At 49.9% G+C, this 21,418-nt stretch overlaps 2 protein-coding genes and 1 long non-coding RNA gene across 7 annotated transcripts in view; 1 reads left to right on the top strand and 2 right to left on the bottom strand.

Moving 5' to 3' along the window:
- Positions 1-1,923: 1,923 nt before the first annotated feature.
- On the bottom strand, positions 1,924-3,291 carry BLOC1S4 (biogenesis of lysosomal organelles complex 1 subunit 4). Its single transcript, XM_072802688.1, has one exon. The coding sequence runs from the start codon at positions 3,282-3,284 to the stop codon at positions 2,556-2,558; it is 729 nt and encodes a 242-aa protein (XP_072658789.1). The 5' UTR covers positions 3,285-3,291; the 3' UTR covers positions 1,924-2,555.
- Positions 3,292-6,835: 3,544 nt separating this feature from the next.
- The window catches only part of LOC140619358 (uncharacterized), a 26,931-nt gene continuing 12,348 nt past the window's right edge, over positions 6,836-21,418 (top strand). For 2 of the 5 annotated variants that reach the window (XR_012019253.1, XR_012019251.1), the window contains exon 1: positions 6,836-7,390. This is a non-coding gene — a long non-coding RNA (uncharacterized lncRNA). The remainder of the gene's footprint in view (positions 7,391-21,418) is intronic. The other 3 variants (XR_012019254.1, XR_012019247.1, XR_012019250.1) reach the window with 3 other exon arrangements.
- S100P (S100 calcium binding protein P) lies at positions 18,449-20,969 on the bottom strand. The gene is made up of 2 exons (XM_072802651.1): positions 20,718-20,969; positions 18,449-18,662 (listed from the first exon to the last, which is right to left on the bottom strand). The coding sequence occupies exons 1-2, from the start codon at positions 20,853-20,855 to the stop codon at positions 18,513-18,515; spliced, it is 288 nt and encodes a 95-aa protein (XP_072658752.1). The 5' UTR covers positions 20,856-20,969; the 3' UTR covers positions 18,449-18,512.

Below are 21,418 nucleotides of genomic sequence, written 5' to 3'. Positions count from 1 at the left end.
CTGGATCCCAGTCTCCAGGATCAGGCCCTGGGCTGAAGGCGGCGCTAAACTGCTGAGCCACCTGGGTTGCCCCATAAGTTTATTTTTTAGTAATCTCTATATCCAACGTGGGGATCAAACTCACAACCCCAAGATTAAGAACTGCACACTCTTCCCACCAAGCCAGCGAGGTGCTTCCAGGGCTTGTTTTTTAAAGTATTGTCAGAAAATGATATGTGGGGATCCCTGGGTGGCGCAGCGGTTTGGTGCCTGCCTTTGGCCCAGGGCGCGATCCTGGAGACCTGGGATCGAATCCCATGTCGGGCTCCTGGTGCATGGAGCCTGCTTCTCCCTCTGCCTATGTCTCTGCCTCTCTCTCTCTCTGTGCGACTATCATAAATTAATAAAAATTAAAAAAAGAAAATTATATGTGATTAACTTTAAAAAATGTCAAGCTGAATTTCATTCTTTTACTGGTTATTATACTTTAATTTTCTCAACCCAATTTACTTTATAGGTAATAAAAGTAAATAAGTACTATATGTTCCTAAAATAAAGTGTTACTCTTTAAAGTGTTACTTGTGAACTTAATGCTTTCTGGAATTTAGAGTTTTTATTATGCAGAGATTAAATCTCAGCTTCAAAATTCTAATTTTTTCATAATCTGCCCTAATTACTACCTGCTTTTTAATATTAACCACAATTTTATTTTATTTTTAAAGATTTTGCTTATTTGACAGAGAGCATGAGCAGGGGCAGTGGCAGGCAGAGGGAGACAGAGAAGCAGAGTCCCCGCTGAGCACGGAGCCTAATATGGAACTCAATCCTAGGACCCTGGGGCCAGGACCTGAGCCCAAGGCAGGTGCTTAACCAGTTGAGCCACCCAGGGTGCCCCTTTTAAAGAGCATTTTAGCTGGGGCACCTGGTTGGCTCAGTGGCTGAGCGTCTGCCTTTGGCTCAGGTCATGATCTTGGGGCCTGGGATGGAGTCCTGCTTCAGGCTCCCTGCAGGGAGCCTGCTTCTCCCTCTGCCTATGTCTCTGCCTTCCTCTCTGTCTCTCATGAATAAATACAAATCTTAAAAAAAGAGAGATTGTCCTTTATAAAAAAGGCATTTTAGCAACATGGATATTAGATAAGAAAGCTATTTTCAGGGGCAGCCTGGGTGGCTCAGTGGTTTACCGCTACCTTCAGCCCTTCAGCCCAGGGCGTGATCCTGGAGACCTGGGATGGAGTCCCACATCGGGCTCCCTGCATGGAGCCTGCTTCTCCCTCTGCCTCTCTCTGTCTCTCTCATGAATGAATAAATAAAATATTAAAAAAAAAAGGAAAGCTATTTTCATATTCAGTGACGTCATAGGGATATGCTAATGACTTCCCAGTGATGGCCAGTATTAAATGTAACTTACATGTGCTTTCAGCTTCTAAATTCAGAGATTCTTTGTCATCAATGAGCTTCCTGAATAAACACTGTAAATGTGCGATATGGAAGGTCCATGAAAGCTAAGCAGATTGCATTATCGGATTTATCATGATGTACACAGCTAAGGGAGGCTATACCTGCCCTGTCAACCTCTGAGATCTTCGATAAATGACACAAAAACACCCTAAGCTGGGTGCATAGTTGAGGTCTACTGTCTGGGAGGACCAATGGAGAATACAGATTAAGATTCAAATCAAGACCAAGACCTGTTGTAACTGCAAGATTCTATGCTGTCGGGTGAAAAAGACAAAAATCCTAACACTGGTCATTCACACGTGTGATTTAACTATTCACTTTGAGAGGAAAGAAACATAAAATTCTGTGAAATAGTAGCTGAGCCTTTTCACATTTTTCACATCCTCAAGGAGGTACTCCCAAGCCACTTTTCCTTATCCCTAAAATCATGAACAACAGGTGGATTTTCAAACAAACAAACAAACAAACAAAAAAGGGAATAAGTCCTTTTCAGAAGAAAAGCTTTTTCCGATAAAAGCTAGAATTTTTATTAATATTTAAGTTATAAGCCAAAATGTTAGCAACCACAGACGTTTGCCGTGGACAAATTAAGATTCTGAGGCCCCAGTGTCAAATTCAACTTCAGAATTAGCTGCAATAAATCAATACATCTTCTCAGAAAGTGTATGATCCTTCCGTTTACGACCCATGATGTGAAAAGCTTCATAGAACGTGAAATAACTTACCATCTACCCTGAAACTAAGCTACAGAAAATGGAATCGCCATTAGGATGGAAATAACAAGGCTCTGAAGCCCTCGGCAGTTCTTCTTAAGCGTATAAAATATAGAAACTCTGGAAAGGTGAACACTGTTGGTTGAGCTGTAAAACCCATAAAAAGAACGGTTGTGCCGCAGCGCCCCGATGAGCTGGTTCATTCAGCTTCCCCGACGACCCCCCGACCAGGCAGGCCTCGTTTCGGCTCGGGAGACACGGAAAACCACATGCAATCACGCAGGCGGCGAGGCACGCGGGTATGCAACAGGCAGCCCCCCGCCGGCCTGCCACCAGCACGTCCCCGGGACTTAACGCCCGAGGGCGCTCTCGGGCAGCGCCCCCGACCGGCGCCGTCCCGCGGACTCAGACCTGAGGTCTCTCGCTGCAGCAGGGGAAGTGGTCTTCGGTCCGGAACAGGACGGGCGGTTCGTAGGCGCCCGGTTGGGGCCTGCCGGAGGACGCCTTGTGGAAGAAGGAGGGCACGGCGATCGTGTGCAGCAGCTTCCGGAAGGCGCTGGGGAAAGCGCCCAGCTCGGCCTCCGCCCGGGCCACCTGCTCCTCCATCCTGGCCACGCTGGCGCCGATCATCGCCACGAAGGCCTCCAGCCGGTCGATCTTGCTGTACACCTGCCGCATCTCCGTGGCCTTGGCGTAGATGCGAGGCACGCCCTCGCTGACCACGTGGGACGAGTCCCCGCGCAGCATGTCCAGCATGCCCACGAACTCGTCCACCCTGGTGAGCAGGTCCTCCAGGCTGGCGTCCAGGGCCTCGACCTCGGGCCGCGCCCCGGCTCCGGGAAGCAGGCAGGCGGCGTAGCCCGCGGCGGCGCGGCGCAGCAGCGGCAGGTCGCGGCCGGGCGCGCCCGGCTCGGGGCCCTCGTCCTCCCACGGCCCCGAAGCGCTGCTGTGGCTCTGGGACACGTTGCCGCTGTCCCCGCTCCAGGCAGCTCCCTGGAGCTCGGCCTCCTCCTCGGCCGGCCCCTCGCGCGGCGACGCCCGACCGGCGGGACCACCCTCCATGGCCGGCTTCGGCCGGGCCGCCCGCCCCGCTTCCGGGCCCGGCCGTTCTCCTTCCGGCCCCTCCGCACGCATGCGCGCGCCGCCCCCCGCCTGGGCTTCCGCTCGCGGACGCGCGCGCGCCCGTCTCTCTCCCCGCCCCTGGGCGCTCGTGCACGCGCAGCGCTCGCAGGCAGGACTGTAGAATGTGAAGAGGTGACAGGACTGTGGTGAGAGGCGCACATCCTCAGCGCATCTTTTTTTTCTTTTAAGATTTTATTTTTATTTATTCATGAGAGACACGGAGGGAGACGCAGAGACCTAGGCAGTGGGAGAAGCAGGCTCCTGTGGGAAGCCTGATGTGGGACTGGAAGCAGGACTCTGGGATGACGACCTGAGCTCAACCCCTGAGCCACCCAGGTGCCCCCTCAGTGCATCTTTTGCATATGTTCACACAATCCTGTAACCTCCACCCGGATCAAGATACAGAACATGTCCAAGACCCATGAAGAGCATCCTATTATCCCTAGTTTATTCTTGCTGCTTATATCGAAATGAAAGAGGAGAAAAATAAAAGTATGGTCCCTGAAACCTTGCTATTCTTGGTGACTTTAAGAGTTCTCAGCTTCTGGGACGCCTGGGTGGCTCAGCGGTTTAGGACCTGCCTTTAGCACAGGGTATGATCCTGGAGTCCCAGAATCGAGTCCCACGTCGGGCTCCCTGCGTGGAGCCTGCTTCTCCCTCTGCCTGTGTCTCTGCTTCTCTCTCTCTCTCTCTCATGAATAAATAAATAAAATCTTTAAAAAAAAAAAGAGTTCTCATCTTCTTTCCATATTTTCCCCAACACTTGGTATTGTCAATATTTTCACTTTTAGGATGTATAGTGAGTACTATCTCATTGTGGTTTTGATTTGCATTTCCCTGTTGAATCGTGAACTTTAGTGCCTTTTTATATACTTACGGGCCCTGTGGATATTCTCTTCCGTGAAGTGCTGGCTCAAGTCTTGTCCATTTTTAAATTGAGCTATTTATCTTTTCCTTATTGACCTACAGAAGTTCTCAATACAGTTTGAATATGAGTCCTTTGTCATATATCTTCTCCCACTCTGTGGCTTGCATTTTCATTCTCTTAAATGATGTCTTCCGATGAACATGTGAGAATTTTAAGAAATTCCAATTCATCAAACCAGGAACATCTGAAGAGTGAAAGAGGACACTCAGGATACAAGATATAAAATCTTGGGCAAACTATATCATGTAATTATTATGGACTATAAAGATTATAAGATGATCATGAAGGATCATATGTCCAATGCTTACCCTAGTGCAACAGGTGGTAATTGACACCCAGAGATATGTATTTGAGTTAACCAACTTGTCCAAGGCAAGTAATTGGAGGGGCTAGGACCTAATGCAGGATGTGTCTGACTCCAATACCTTTGGCATCAAATAACCTCTATTCACTGTCATAATAGTTATAATACCATCACCACTTACATCTACTGGTGCTTTGGCATTTGCAAAACACTTTCCTGCACATCATCTCACTTATGCATCTTCCCACTGACAGAGATTCAGGCTGGGATCACTGGTCTTTATGAGACTGGAAAATCAAAGCTCTGATGTGTGGCACTGTGCAAACAGCATCCCTCCAAAGTACTGCTATTATGGCACCAGTTGAACAAGCCTGGAAACAGACTCCATCTACTCCACAATGGCATACTCTCGGTGCTCAATAACTTTTTAAGTGAATATTGAAACAACATTTACTGGGCCCATGCTGTTTTGCAGGTCCTGTAGGTGGTGGGGACTGAGACCAGAACCTGTCCTCAAGGAACCTCCAGTAGGCAGAGGCTCCTACATTTTCAGAAAGGAGGCCTTCTCTCTAAAACATTCCCTAAGGCCCTACTTGTGTCCAGGCTGCCAGGAGGGGTTAAGGACAGAGCTGAATCGGAAGTGGTCCTTTATCGTAGGTTGCTCACAGTCTGATGAAGTTGATGCAGGCAGGCTGGATCCAAGGATCCACAGAGGGTGCCCTGCAAGACCAACTTTGCACAGGACAGAAATGAGATGTGAACCGGAGAAAGTAAAAACAGAGTTTATTGAATAGTGTGAGTGACATAATAGCAGACAGCATGTCTAGGAGACTCAGAAAGGAAAGGAGAATGATGAGCCTATATTGGAAAGAAGTCTAGTATACATGTTCCTTCAGGAATCCAGGGTAGGGCCCGATCAAAAGCAAGTGGCAGGTGAATAATAGGTGTAATTCTATAAATCATTGAAGGTAGGGGTTATCGATGCCAGCATCAGCTAAGATTTCTTCAAAACTAACGCCCTGGAACATGTTTGCGATCTGCCTCCTTGTAGATGTTATCAGGTGTTTGGGGGCTTAGGACAAAAGTTCAGAGAAAGATTAACTTTCTTGTTTCCCCTTTGAAGTGGGAACATAGCTTCTTTGGTTAATTCAGATGCAAAATATAGACCAAGAGTAACTGTGACGTAGCAGAGAAATTGCAGAAATAGAGCCTTTCTAAAATGGACTCCCTTCAGCTCCCCTACCTCAAAGGGAGATAAAAAAAACTACTGACTAGAACCACCCAAGGCATCTGGAGAAACATCCCCCCAGAACAAAAATCTGGGAGGAAGGGGTGGGGATTATAGAGAAAAGGCCAGGTAGGATCCCTGGTTTTTGACTAAGGGCCTGTCTCAGAAGAGGGAGCATGTGCTGTAGGTAAGGGCAGCGACTGGAGACCCAAAATAGCTCAGGTTCAAATTCTGACCTAAGCATGATTTTAGCCAGTTTTTCATCTAACAGGTTCATTGTGAGGTGAAATGAATTAATCTCAACATTTTTAAAAAAGATTTTAAAAGTTTATTCATTCATAAGAGACGGGGGGGTGGGGGGCAGAGACACAGGCAGAGGGAGAAGCAGGCACCTGCAGGGAGCCCCAAGCAGGACTCCATCCCAGCACCCTGGGATCACGACTTGAGCCAAAGGCCTATACTCAACCACTGAGCCACCCACGTGTTCCTAATCTAAGCACTTAGAGCAGTAAACATCAGCCCATCTTATTCAAATTCAAGGGAGGGAGAATTGCTTTCACTTAAAAAAAATAAATAAATAAAGGGGCGCCTGGGTGGCTCAATTGGTAGAGCGTCTGCCTTCAGCTCAGGTCATGATCCCAGGGTCCCGGGATGGAGCCCCATCGGGCACCCAGCTCCGCAGGGAGCGTGTTTCTCTCTCTCTCTCTGCCTGCCTCTCCGTCTGCTTGTGCTCTGTCTCTCTCTGTTGAATAAATAAATAAAATCTTTTTTTAAAAAAAGAGAAGCAGGCTCCCCGTGGGAGCCCGATGCAGGACTCCATCCCAGGACCCGGACATCACGATCCCTAGTTAACCAAATAAATAAATAAATCTTGTCCAAGGCATTTAAATAATAAATAAATAAATAAAATCTTTTTAAATAAAATAAAGAAAAAGAAAAAGCCTAGGGATGCCCTAGCGGAGGAGGTAATCAAAGCACTACCAGGCTCCCAAAGGCTGACTGGAGAAGGGAGGCAGGGCAGGGCGCGGGAAGCAGGTGGTGGAGGACGTGCGCGCGCCCGAGGCAGGGTCCCTCTGCGTGCGCGCACCCGCACACAGGAGTGGGCCCAGGTGTGGCCGTAAAGAGGCCGGGCCTTGTCGTGAAAGTGCCGCAAACACGCCCACCCCGGTGATGGCTGCAAGTACCCCCGCAGTGGCCCGAGTAAACAGCTTCCGCTTCCGGGGTGGTGGTCCTATTGTAGGGGTGAAGGCGAAGCCTCAGTCCTACTGTGTCATAAATTGGGCAGTGGGAGCAAAGTTGAGGTCAAGAGGAAAATGAGTGCGTGCTACCTTGGCTAGGTGTTCATGATTTTTGAGGCTTCCCCCAACCTCCGCTGGTCATTAGAGAAAAATTAGAATAACTTCAGGTTCGTCTTTGGAAAACTGAAAAGCCCCTTCCAAAGGGACAGCTGCTGGAGGTAGAGCCGCCTAGGCGCTAAGGAGGGTGGTGCTGGGGAGACCAAAGAAAATCTGGCCCATGGAGCAGAATAGGGGAGGGTGAGAACACAGGGAAAGAAACGGAGAAGTGTGAAGCTGTAGGCCTTTGCCGGAAATGCCCAGGTTCTTCTAGAAGACAGATGCGTCGGAGGACCTAGTCTGAAAGAAGTGACATTCTTGTGGGTAAGTTTTTTTTAGGTTTTTTTTTTTTTTTTTTTTTTTTTAAACACCACTCCAGAAATCTGAAACTCAGGGTCTTGATGGCAGATTTCTTCCAGTTGTGCTTTACCTTCACAGCTGATGGATTCTGGTCATCTGGTAGGGATGGGCTGCCCCCTCATGGATGCTGAAACAGCTTGTTGTTTACTCTGTTTTTTAATTCTGTCTTATTCTGTTAGTTTTTTTTTTTCTTTTTAAGATTTCATTACTTATTTATTTGAGAGAGGAGAGACAGAGATAGCACAACTGGGGAGGAGAGGAAGAAGCAGGCTGCCCACTGAGCAGGGAGCCCACTGAGGGCTCTATCCCAAGACCGTGAGATCATGACCTGAGCCAAAGGTGGACACTTCACCGACTGAGCCACCCAGGCACCCCTGTTTCTGTGGTTTTTAATCCACATGTAACAGTCTCCCTTAGGGCAGGAGAATTCGTCCCTTGGAAGCATAGTAAGTCAGTAAAAGACTGACTTGGAGCTTTTGCAGTGAAGCCAGATAGACTGTTCCTTGGTGTGGTACCACCCAGGAGAACAGGGGGCTCATGTTCCAAGTCCCAAACTGCCAATGGCTTACAAGTGAGGGTTTTTAAGGGCAAAATTTGGGGCGGGGGTCTGCTGACAAGGTGGACACAGTTGATGGATTGGAGGTAAAATCAAGTCGTGTTCACAGATGTTACTTAGTTATTCTGGTCCCATGGAGGTCAGTCTGTTTGCTCTCGAGAGACTTGGAATCTAAGAAATGTCTTTATTTCTTATGTTGGAGATTTTGGATTAAGTACATCTGGTAATTCTGTAGTTAGGATAGTGTTGATCAACTGCTTGTATGTGCATAAACTAGTGGGGTTGCATCCTTCACGTTCCTTTGAATGATCAGCAAGCATTCCAGCTCTTGGACCTGGGTCTGTGTGTTTCCTGGCCCGTCCAGCTGTGCCTGGGGACGATAAGACCTCTAATGTTTGTCCTTTGATCTGACCTAACAAGATGGGTGCTGGCATCAGCTGGTGACCCTGATGTGGGTTTAGATCGTCCAGTGTATTTGATTCCTGAAGAATAACTGTATGGGAAATACTCTCATAATGGAAATGGGGCTTAATGCAGAGTTGTTTCAGTGGCCACGTTCGTTCTTGTTACTTTGCTGTGTTCAAAATGTTGGGCGTGGCCAACATTGTGTTTTGCTGGTGCTATGTGACCTGATTGTCGTCTGGAACTTTGGGACATCTGTAGATGTGGGGCCAGAATCTTCTACCTGTGGAGGTGCCTGGAAGGCACTGCTTGGGTGTGGCTGGTGCCCAGTGTTGGGGTGAGACTGCTTTGGGGAGCACTGGGAAAAACTGGGAGGCAGTTGGAAGATGGTTGGGTGTGTATTTTGGAACTTTGATTCCTGTGAGACACAGGAATAGAGCTATGTCTTGTGGCATATCGTCTGGTGTATGTGGTATCACCCGTCAGGTGAGTTTATCTAGACAACATCGCTGGCCCCAAATAAAAGTTGGAATAGAGGGATCCCTGGGTGGCTCAATGGTTTAGCGCCTGCCTTCAGCCCAGGGCGTGATCCTGGAGTCCCCGGGGTCGAGTCCCACATCGGGCTCCCTGCATGGAGCCTGCTTCTCCCTCTGCCTGTGTCTCTGCCTCTCTCTCTCTCTCTCTCTGTGTGTCTCTAATGAATGAATAAATATAATCTTTAAAAAAAAAGTTGGAATAGAGAATGATGGGATACGCTTCACTGTCGGAATGCCCTCAGTTAACAAGGGTTTTGAGTATCAAATCAAACAGACCATCTACAAGTAGCCTGGGGACACTGGAGAGAGGAAGAGGCATCGCCAGGACCCATAAAGTCCCTTCTAGTTTATCAGGATAGACCTGACCAAGATTTGAGATTGAAGTCAGACATGTGATAAATTAAGTGCTCATTCGCCTTGCAAAACAAAGATCTATAAAACACGTTTAAAAAAATGATTTTATTTATTCATTTTTTTTATTTATTCGTGAGAGAGACACAGAGGCAGAGACACAGGCAGAGGGAGAAGCAGACTCCATGCAGGGAGCCCAATGTGGGACTCCATCCCAGGACCCTGGGACCACACCCTGAGCCAAAGGCAGACGCTCAACCACTGAGCCACGCAGATGTCCCAAAAACCTTTTTTTAAAAGGTGACGTTCAGATGACCAAGGCCCCTGTGTGGGTTAATAAATTTCCTTTGAAATGGACACGCTCCTTTCAGTGCTGCTGCCCATCCACATGTGGGACCAAGTTGCTTGAAGTTTGGGTTCTCTGTGAGCCTGGAACTGTGAGAGAATTGCTCATGGCAGCTGCCGTGGGGATAATATGACAAAACACTCGGCTCTCAGCAGAGATGCCTGGTCCCAGCCCCTGCCCCTCATCATGCTAGAAAGTGTGTTTAGTCTCTCAGGGGGCATAACGTGCTTTCTTTCCAGCCGAGGCCAGGGATGTGGGAGCAGGAGGAGGGACTCAGCACTATGTGGAAGGGACTGGAACTTGCCCTAGAATGCGCAGTACAACTTCTGAGAGTAGAAGCCAGTGGGGGCATTAGAAGCTCAAGAACAATTGACCTGCAGCCCTGGGGGGGTTCATAGGGGCCTGTTGATGTGCATTGCAGGTTAGTTGCTCCATGATCTCTTAATTCCAGGAGTTGGCTGAAGAAGCACCTCTTTGGGATATTATGGACCTTGACTCAGGAAATTTAGTTATAAGTTGTGTCACTGATTTTTTTTTTTTAAGATTTTATTTATCTGTGTGAGAGAGAAAGGGGGGGAGAGAGAATGAGTGGGGTCAGGGGTAGAGGGAGGAGCAGACTCCTGTGGCCAGGGAGCCTGATGCGAGACTCGATCGCAGGACCCTGGGATCATGACCTGAACCAAAGACCAGACACTACGCACTGAGCCACCTAGGCGTCTCATTCATTCATTCATTCATTCATTCATTCATTCATTCATTCATTCAAAGATTTTATTTATTTATTCGAGAGAGAAAGAGAGAGAGAGAGAGGCAGAGACACTGGCAGAGGGAGAAGCAGGCTCCCTATGTGGAGCCCAATGCAGGACTCAATCCCAGGACCCCAGGATCATGCCCTGAGCTGAAGGCAGACTCAATTGCTGAGCCCCCCAGTGCCCCTCTAGGCGCCCCTTAGAAATAGATGCGTTGAGGGTGAAAAACTTGCTGCACTTGTGTGTGTGTGGTATATAGATGTACACAGTGTATGCATGTTTCCTCTTGATTAACTGACCACAGATTATATTTCTTCATTGGAGTACATTTCATCTCTTCATTATCCTAGGTCTTGATGCTAAGCCTCCTTCATGGTCAGAGCCCTAAGTCTTCCGAATCATTTTAAACCCTTGGCTCTAATGCAGAGCACTATAGTGACAGGCTGGTGGTCTTCATTCATGCTTGTGATGCAGAGTAACATAGAGGCATACAGGGCTTTGTGTGGATTTCCTATTTTAACTCATAAATTTTCCCCTAATTGGATTGCATGTCCGTGGAATTCAAACAACTTCTAAGTCAGCTAGAAAATTTGAATTGCCTTCTGTCAGCAGCTCTGAAATCATTTGTCATGGACGAGCCTGTCGTGCCCAAACTCTTTGCTCTGGAGTCTGAAATTCTGTGTTCTCTTCCAGAAAGCTTGGGAAATTCTCCAGCCACCACTTGCAGCAGCTGGCTTGTGATGCCTGAATCTTCACTCATGTTTTGTTGCGGTACTTCTCAGAGTTCTGTTTCTTCTGAGAACAGGTGATTATCCACTATCCACGTAGCTCACTAGGCCACCTTTCAAGTTTCTTGCTTACAGGTTGTCTTACCGGAGAGGCCCCCATGTTCCCTCTTTAAAAACAACACAGCCATCCCTGTTACTCTCTATGCTCCTTTATTTTTCTTCTCACTACCTGCCACATGATGATTAATTTGTGTATTGCCTGACCTCTCCCTATAGAATGTCAGTCCCTTGAAGACAGGAATTTTGTTTACTGCTAAATTCCTAGCACAAAGACCAATGCTTGATTGGCCATATGGTTGTACTCAATGCTCATTGAATGAATGTGTACCAATTTGGTATGTAAATTTAATTGTGGGGCACTTGGATGGCTTGGTTGATTGAGCATCTGACTCTTGACTTGACTCTTGGTTTCAGCTCAGATCATGATCTCTCAGTCATGGGATCCAGCCCTGAGTTGGACTTCATGCTGAGCACGGAGTCTGCTTGTCTCCCTCTCCCTCTCACTTGTATGCTCTTGTGTGCTCCCTTGCTCGCTCTTTCTCTCTCTCTCTCTCAAAAATAAATATATAAGTCTTTTAAAAAGGGCACCTGGGTGGCTCAGTGGTTGAGTGTCTGCCTTTGGCTCAGCTCATGATCCTGGGGTCCTGGGATCAAGTCCTGCATCAGGCTCCCTGCATGGATCCTGCTTTTCTCTCTGCCTGTGTCTCTGCCTCTCTGTGTGTGAATAAATAAATAATTTTTAAAAAATAAATCTTTAAAAAATATTGTGTCTGCTTACCAGGGCAAATAATTCAAACCAAAGTTTCTCAGCCAGAAACCAGTGTCCTTGATTCCTCCTTCCTCCTCAGCAATCTCTTCCCGCTTCCTCACTATCACTGACACACATCGATTCTTTGCCAGATTGTACCTTAGGTTCCCCCACCTCCCTCCAGTTGCCCTAGACCACTAGCACAGTGCTCTCCTAACTGGCCTCCCTGCTTGTTTTATTGCCAGTCCCTCTCCTTCACAGTTAGCAGCAGATTGGGCTACGTTGAGTCCCTGCTTATAACCATTTCCAAAATTCATTTTGCCGCACAAGTCTTTACTTATCGGTATTATTTACCTCCTACTATGTATCAGACACTGTTCTAGGCATTGGGGGCTGTGAACGGACATTCCAAAAGTTCTGCCCCTGGAACTTCATTCTAATGCTGGAGATAATGGTAAGCAGGAGAAATTGGTAGCATGTTACCTAGAGATGAGTGCTAAAGACATTCATTCATTCGAAATATGTAGTTAGTTCTTTCTTTCTGTTTTTGTTTTTGTTTTTTCCTATTTATTTATTTGCGAGAAGGAATATGCTGCAGGAAGGGGCTGGTGGGAGGGTCAGAGGGAGAGAGAAATTCTAGGATTCTGCACTGAGTGTGGAGCCTGACTCGGGGCTCAACGTGGGGCGTGATCTCACGACCCTGAGATCATGACCTGAGCAGAAACCAAGAGTCCACCCAGGCGCCCCATATATATTTCTCATATGTACAAGGATTTCTCCATCCCTCAGCGTGGGCTCACTCTGGTTTTCCTCTGTCACTACCCAGAAGTGAGCCCTCTCCCTCGTCCTCAAATGTTCACATTTAAGATGTTCATCTTCCTTGTGACTAGCCTTCCTCTTACCTCTTACAGACTCTAACTCCTCCTTCTGTCAATGTCTGCTGTCTGGACACAGCCTCTGCAGCTTCAGGGTGTGGGGTCTTCACACTCCACTCCCTGCGTGAGGGCACAGAGAATGTAGGTACTCGGTATGTGCAGGGCTGCAGTTTTGCCAGTTGGATGCAATTCTTAGAGTTGTGTGCATGTCTGTGAAGACAGTCGGTGCTTGTCATTTGTGATAAAGACACCATGAGCACTGAGTTAGCAAATATGGATCACTGCCTCTAAGGGATGAACAGGCTTAGGTTTCTGTCAAGGTCTGGCCACATTGTCATCAACCGAACAATACATAATCTAGTTTTGGGATGTCAGGGTGGCTCAGCGGTTGAGCATCTGCCTTCATCCCCAGGGTGTGATCCTGGAGTCCTGGGATTGAGTCCCGTATCGGGCTCCCTGCATGGAGCCTGCTTCTCCCTCTGCCTGTGTCTCTGCCTCTCTCTCTCTCTGTCTCTCTGTCTCTCATGAATAAATAAATTGAATCTTTAAAAAAAAATAACCTAGTTTTATGTGTGTTTGTGTTTGAAGATACCTTATTTAGCATATTTTTGATTCATTAATGTTGAACTCCCAGCCAACAGCACTGTAACCCACGCTTCATGGAATCTTATCTAACACACGTGTTTTCTCTGTAAGGCACTTCACTATTTTTGTGGTTAGAAATGCTGGGAAGAACTTCAGCACTTAGGCTTGGAGCCCATTTCAAACTGAAGTCACCAACAACCCCTCCACTTCCCAAATGCAGACTGTGAGAAAGACACTTGTACGAGGTGAGCAGAAACAAGAAGGCAGGGTTCCACGTCATTCTCCCTCAGCTGTACATGTCAGTGAGTGACCAGGAAAGCTCCACGAGTATTGATTTTGGGGCTACAAATATATTTTACTGAGTGGGCAAGTTTGTAAATATAAAATCACCAAATGAGGGCAGACTACACACTCAAACAGCCCGATGTAGATGTCTTGGTGAGGAATAGGGAGCCACAGTGGCCCAGGTCAGGGCTCAGCCTGGGCAGGGTGGAGAGGACATCCCTACAGAGGGGCAGCCTGGCATAGGGGTCAGAGCCCTCCAAGCAGGGTGAAGACATCTATGGAGTGTGGCTGGAGGGAGGGAAACCCAACCTGGGAAATGAAAACCCAGGCAGGGTTAGGAGTCCCCAAGGTGATCAGGGGTCAGAGCCCAAGTGGGGTGAGGGGAGCAGCCACACATGGGGACAACTCCGTGCAGCTTGTCAGAGCCTGAAGGGGGTAAGGAGGGCATCCAGAGAGGAGGCCAGACCTGTGATGTGACTCAGCCCAAGGGGTGAGACGGTGTGCATTCAGGGTCAGACTGGCACAAGGATCAGAGGCTTATCAGGGAAAAGTTTTCCATGCAGGAAAAGGGGTGCCAGCAGTGGGAGAGAAATATGAGAAAAGAATGCCAGAATGAACTCCGTGATATTGGATTGAAGTTAGAGGTATCTGAGTGAACTTTTGGTTCTGTGTATATATTATACAACGATGTAGAACCATAATGTGTGTATACGAATTAATGTACACACAAATATTCTCACATTCTGCCTATTGGAAGCAGCAGGAAGCAGTGACACCCCAGTAGTAATGAGCATTCCTGGCTCTCTGATCTTGGCTTTTTAATTTAATTTAATTTTTATTTATTATTTTTTAAAGATTTTATTTATTTGGGAGAGCACAAGCAGCGGAGGGGCAGAGGGAGAATTGGACTCCTCGCTAAGCAGGGAGTCTGATGCAGAGCTCAGTCCCAGGACCATGGGATCATGACCTGAGCTGAAGTCAGACACACAACCATCTGAGCCACGCAGGTGCCCTATTTTATTTTAGAGAGAGAGAGAGCACTCACATGTACACAGAAGGGAGGGACAGGGGACACAGAGGGAATGAATCCCAGACAGAATCCCTGCTGAGTGCGGAGCCTGATGGACCCTGACCTCACCACATGAGCCAAGACCATGAGTGCACCAAGCATCTGTAAGCCAAGATGCTTAACAGAATGCACCACCCAGGCGCCCCATCATCTTCCCTTCTAAATACTACTTTTCCACTAAAAGGAACTAGAAGTGCTTGGAGAAATGGTCAGTTCTAGAGCCAGGGCAGGGAGAGCATAAGATGTATCCAGATACCTTGCTGTGACAGAAAGCAAGGGGTGTTCAGACAAGGTTGGGATAGGTCAGAACACAGAGCGCAGCTTGAATGGGCCCCGCTGCCAAACGGGATGCAGTGTGGTCATCAGAACAGACAGTGGTGGTAACAGTGATAGTGCTTAAGAATCACTTCTTGCCAACTCAGACCTGAGTCATGAGGAAACATCAGATAAACTCAAATGGAAGGAAACTCTACAAAATAACAGCCTGTAATCATCGAAAGTGTCAAGGTCACGAAGGTCTGTGAAACTGGGGAACTGTTCCTGATTGAAGAAGACCAAACAGACACGAGAACTAAATGCAGCAGTGAGGCGTGTTTGCTATAAACGTGATCCTTTGCTTTATAAAAGATGCTGTTAGAACAATTGGCAAAACTTGAATGGGGTCTTGAGATGGGCTGGTGGTCGTGTGTCCATGTGCATTTCCTGATCTCAGTGGCTGCACTGTGATTCTGTAGGAGAGTGCCTTGTGGGGGACAGTCGTACTCAAGTACTCGGGCTGATGGATCATGTCAGCAGCTTATTCTCAGATCCTTCTGAAAAATTAAATTCTTTGTACTCTAACTTCTGTAAGCTTGTGATTTCCATAAGTTTCCAAATTTAGAACATTTCTAAAGTGATTAATAAAAGAACGCTAAAGACCTTTTTATTTTTTAAAAATACTTATTCAGGGGGATCCCTGGGTGGCTCAGCAGTTTAGCACCACCTTCGGCCCAGGGCCTGATCCTGGAGTCAGTCCCGGGATCGAGTCCCACATCCGGCTCCCTGCATGGAGCCTGCTTCTCCCTCTGCCTGTGTTCTCTGTTTCTCTCTCTCTCTCTCTGTATCTCTCATGAATGAATAAAATAAAATAAAATAAACCAAAAATATTTATTCATTTGAGAGACAGTGTGAGTGAGCATAGGGTGGAGGGTCAGAGGGAGAGAGAATCTTAAGCAGATTCTGTGCTGAGCCTGACATGGGGCTTGATCTCATGACCCTGAGATCACAACCTGAGCTGAAACCAAGAGTAAGATGCTCAACTGACTGAGCCACCCAGGTGCCCCAAGACCTTTTTAAAAGCTCAATGTTGGGATCCCTGGGTGGCACAGCGGTTTGGCGCCTGCCTTTGGCTCAGGGCGCGATCCTGGAGACCCGGGATCGAATCCCACGTCGGGCTCCCGGTGCATGGAGCCTGCTTCTCTGCCTGTCTCTCTGCCTCTCTCTCTCTATCATAAATTTAAATAAATAAATAAATAAAAGCTCAATGTTGTCTCTGAAATGTAGCCACCAGTCTCTATCTTTTACTCAGTATTTATCGTGAACAGCAGAAGGCAACCAGGTCTGTAAGCCAGCAATGTTTCTGAATTTGTCAGGAAGTTCTTTCTAGATTCATCCTTTTTTTTTAATTTTCCACATTTTCTTTCTTTTTTTTTAAGATTTTATTTATTTATTCATGAGAGACACACAGAGGCAGAGACCCAGAGGCAGAGGAAAAAGCAGGCCCCATGCAGGGAGCCGGACACGGGACTCAATCCCAGGTCTCCAGGACCAGGCCCTGGGCTGAAGGCGGTGCTAAACCGCTGAGCCACCTGGGCTGCCCCAGATTCATCCTTTTAAAAGTCTGCCTTTTTTCCTTTTGGTTAAGAATTACTAATAAAGTCACTACTGTTATTATATATGGTAATGTGTTATTATATATGGAATAGTTATTAAAATTATTAACTATTACAGTAACTATTGCTGTTGCACATTCTTTGCCTTCAAATAACGAATTTGAGAGCTTTATGGACGAAATCGGTCAGGGTTCCTAGGGGCACAGAAGCTGACCCGGGACAGGTAAGGCAGTTTCCAGGGCTCAGGAAGAGGTTCAGGGTGCCGCTTCCAGGAACAGCCCACACTGCAGAACTGGACGGAGAGGAACTTTGCCTTGCCTCTGAGCTCAGGACGGTTCAGTTCATCATGCCCGCTTCTGCCCCAACACCTTGCCTCTACCCTGCCTGAGTAGACCTGGCTCCTTGAACCCTCCCTTAGCATCACTAGCTCTTGTCAGACTAGGCACGGGTGACTCCGATTGGTGGGTTCCAGGTCATGTGACAACACTTGTTGCAGGAATCTGGTATTTTCAACCAGACCGGTTAGACAGACTTGTGGCCCAAGGTGCGTAAGCAATGAGGGGTGCAGATGTGGAACAGACAGAACGAAGGACAAGTATGCACCACAGGGTGGTTCTGGGGCTGATACTGGCTAAATGTGGCTTAAGCGCTGTGGTCTCGTATGTCCCGGAATCTGGGGGGGTCGCAGCCCTGGGGCATCAGGACCTCTGGGCTGGGGTCAGGGCGCCTGCTGGCTGCTTACCCAGGGCCCGTGCCGCCTCCCAGGGCTGCCCCAGCACGGCCGGGGGTGCGGCCGGGGGTTCTGCTCTGGTGGGAACGACTTCAAAGCCGAGGGGAGACCTCTGCTGCTGGTATTGCAAAGGTGATGGGCGCCTCAAAACCAGGTCCGGTTACCAGCCTTACACCCACGACCTCGACCTCACCTGGGGCGTGTTTCTAAACGTCCTTTCTATTTTTTTTTTTTTTTTTAAGATTTTACTTATTTATTCATGAGAGAGAGAGAGAGAGAGGCAGAGACACAGGCAGAGGGAGAAGCAGGCTCCACCATCCCAGGTCTCCAGGATCATACCCTGGGCCGAAGGCAGGTGCTAAACCGCTGCGCCACCCGGCGTCCTTTCTTTCTAAAGGCAGTGTCCCATGCTGCAAACGTGGTGGCAGGCAGCTAGAAAAACACGTGAGGGCCAGAGTTCAGCAGGGACTGTAGTCCTCACGGGTCATACATTTCTTTTTTCTTTCAAGATTTTATTAGACAGCGAGTGCATTGGCGGGAGCACGAATAGGGGAGAGGGGACAGGGGGAGGGACAAGCAGACTCCCTGTGCAGTGGGGAGCCCCTCCCATGACTGATCTCACCACCCTGGGATCATAACCCCAGCAGAGGTCAGACTCAACCGACTTAGCCACCAGGCACCCCTCCTGTCATTCAGTTCTTCTCTGTTACTGTGTTTTACAGCCTTTGTGGCAAAAACCGAAACCTCCAAACCTAGTATCAGTGCGTTAAAAAGCTGCGACTTGAAAATGCGTTTGGAGAAACGGGGTGGGGGTTTGAGGAGTGGCTGGCCTGCTGTCCCCCGGGCTTCCGAGGTTTGAGGAGTGGCTGTCCCGCTGTCCCCTGGGCTTCTGAGGGTCCAGCACAGGGTGGCACCCTCAGGGTGCTGACCCACCCGCAGAAGCAGGAGCGGGGCCTCGGTCTGCTGGAGCACGGGGAGCAGTCCGGAGGTAGCCCCCTACCCACTGACCCGCATCCTACCCTCTTCATCTCCCCCCTGGGCAGGAGCACGAAGTGACAAATCCACGGACTCATTGTGTTGGGGGTGGGGGCGCTGAAGGGGTCAGGAAATAATCCATTTCCACCAGACGGGGAGCTTTTCACAAGTATTTTACTGATGCTGGCCCAGAGGGTTCTGGAAGCCAGCCTGCAGGGCATCAGGGGAGCCCCGCCCGCTCGAAGTACTGGTGGCAGGCGGCCGTGAGCGTGGCCACAAACACGATGAACTCGCTGAAGTCCACTTCGGCATCCCCGTTGGCATCCAGGTCCTTGAGCAGTTTGTCCACGGAGTCCCTGTCCCTTTTAGTCTAGAGACAGAGGCCGGGGTCAGCGCCACTGCTGGCAGGGTGGGATGGGGGTGAGGGCGTTGGGGGCACTGAGGCCCGAGTCCCGGGGCTCTGGGCAGTTGCGAGCTGCTGGGACCCACCCTTGGATCTAGGGCCGGTCAGAACTGCGTCATGCAGCTCAGGAGGCAGCGTGTGTCTCACTGGCCAGTTGGGGAGAGGGTGTCCTTTGGCCTGTTTTGATATGCTGTAGAGGGGGTACCCACCAGCTTTGCCGCGTCACCTCACCAGATCACATGGGGGCCTGTGCTCTACACCCTCCTAGGCAGTGAGCCTCTGATCCTCAGGGCCAGCCCGGACACAGGGAAATCTGGGGCTGCAGAGCCCCTGGGCACTGTGGTGTGTGGGGGGGTGGCAGGGAAAGTTGGGGCTACAGAGTTCCCCCTCCCCGGGTACCCCGGTAGGGGGGCAGTGGTGGGCAGGGTGTGTGTGTGTGCGTGTGCATGCCAAGGCTCTAGGCAGTCTACGGGAGTCTGCCCCAGTGTGCGGCCTCACCAAGGACCACCCTGTGCAGGGGTGTCCCTGGCCCAGTGCCCCACAGCCACCCACTGGGGCTCCTGAGGTTTGTAGCCAACAGCTCCCCCCCCCCCAGTATGGCAGCTCTGACTGCACCCCAGGCTGGGCTTCCGTGTCAGCTGGACCCCGGAGACGGCAGCCCTGAGCCCCTGCTCTTGCCAAGTTCCTTCGTTAGGATCCCCCCCTTAACCACTGGTTCTCAAATTGTGTTCCCAAGCCACTTGCCTCTGCCCCTCCTGCAATCCCCAAACTTTTGGTTTAAAATCCCCACGGGTTAGACTCAAACTTGGCAGTTTATCAGAGCATCTGTCCCCACGCCCAGTCCCCCACCCCCACCCCGGGCAGGGGCCTTCTGTGAGCACTGGAGTTTGAGACTCTGCTCTAAGTTCAAAAAGAAATTAAACTGCATCTCTAGAGTTTGACACACATCAGCTTTCAGCTCCTGCAAAGGGAAAAGGCTGAGAGAGGGAGAGTGTGTTGGGTGGGGATTTCTTGCCTCCACATTTCTGTATTTTTACATTTTCTACCAGAAACACGTATTTATAGTAGACAAAAACAAACTTCATTTAAAGAACTGTATCCTCACTGCCCTTACATATTGAAAGACTGTGTTTGAATTGAAGACTGAAACTTTTAGGCTTCCATTTTTAAGAATCAGCTCAGGGTAGACCCATTAGAGGGCAGTTAAGTGGGGTTTGGTGGGTTCCAGGGGAGCCAGGAGGGCGAGGGGAGAAGTGGGAAAGAAGGGAAGCTGGAGCTGAGAGCTCCCGGTCAGAGAGGAAGAGATGGATGGTGAGCAAGGGGAAAGGGAGAGGAGGGGAGGATGGAAGGGGAGGAAGTGAGGGAGGAGGGGACAGGAGAGCAGCTGGAGGGTGAAGAACTGAGAGGAGCATAGTGGGGAAAGGAGGAGCGGGAGCAGGAAGGGAGGAGGCAGAGGAGGGCGGGGCCTCTTTTTTGAGGTCCCCGGAGGAGGCCTCCCTTGGGCAGAAAAGTGCCAGGGTGGGACCTCCTCGCGTCTGTACCCCCGTCAGCCCCACTAACACCAGGCCCGGGAATGCTGGGAGGACGGCCAGAGCAGACGGGACAGCAGGAGTGGTTGTGGCCAGCAGCCTCAGAGGGGTGCAGCTGTGAGGGGCCAGCACACCCAACCTCACCGTGGGTCCTGGATCCCCCCCAGTCCTGCAGCCCAGTTCAGGCTGGCACCCTCTCCCCCTGGGCTCCCCCCCACTCTGGCAGCAAGTGAACTGCTGCTCCAACTCCAGGTTTCAAGGACTGACCCAGGAGCCACACCTGCTCCTGGCTCTCCCCCAGGGCAGCCGATCCATTCCTGGGGTGGGGGGGCTCCTCCTTCCAGAGGCTCTAGCCCTGGTGGAGGGCAGTTCAGCCATGCAGCCCTTTGGGCCTTCCCTGCCCTCCGGCCCACTGTCCTCCCTGCCCTCCCCACGTGCCCCCACCAGGTCAGTGCTCCCACTGTCCTCCCTGACCCTCTCCGTGGGCCCTCACCTGCAAGAAGCCTGGGAGCTCCTTCTCCATGAGCACCTTCAGCTCCCCCTTGGTCAGGCTCTGCTTGCTGCCCTCCACCCCTGCGTACCGGGCGAAGACGCTAATGATCATGCCCATGGCGGTCTCCAGTTCGGTCATGGTGCTGGATGTGGACCCACCTTCCCCCTGGGAGCTGGCGTGACGGAGGAAACGTTCCCCAGAGGCTTTCTGGAGCTTTATAAAGGCCAGCCTCTATTGACAGAGGGTGCGACCAGCGGGCTGGACCAAGCAGCAAACCCTGCCCTGCCCCTCCCCGTTCTGCATTGCTCACTTCTGAAGAAATGCATCACAGAGACTTCCTGTCCGAAGCCTCCCCCCAGCCTGCACCTCAGGGCACCCATATTTCCCTGTGCTTCCGTGTGTCCTGGGGTCATTCATCACTGATTTACTGAGCAAGGGTCAGGGGACAAGGGGGTCTGTGGAGGAGGGGTGTGCCTGGCGAGCATTTGTTAAATGAGCAAGGAATGGATGGAGCAGTCCTATCCGGTTACATCTGGCCCCATGCAGTGGCGGAGGCGGGTCTGGCACTCAGGGGCCCAGCATGAGGAAGGCCGCCTGAGGAAATGGCAGAAAGAGCAGGATTTTGCTCCTGTGGTGCTGTGCAGAACACCCCACGGAGCACGCAGAGGACAGGTGCCTCAGTCCCGCTCCCCAAACCCACA

The sequence above is a fragment of the Canis lupus genome, chromosome 2, assembly GCF_048164855.1.
Source record: "Canis lupus baileyi chromosome 2, mCanLup2.hap1, whole genome shotgun sequence".
In the NCBI taxonomy this organism is placed as follows: Eukaryota; Metazoa; Chordata; class Mammalia; order Carnivora; family Canidae; genus Canis; species Canis lupus.
The sequence above is the reverse complement of the archived record's forward strand: the minus strand, read 5'-3'. Positions and strand labels throughout refer to the sequence as shown.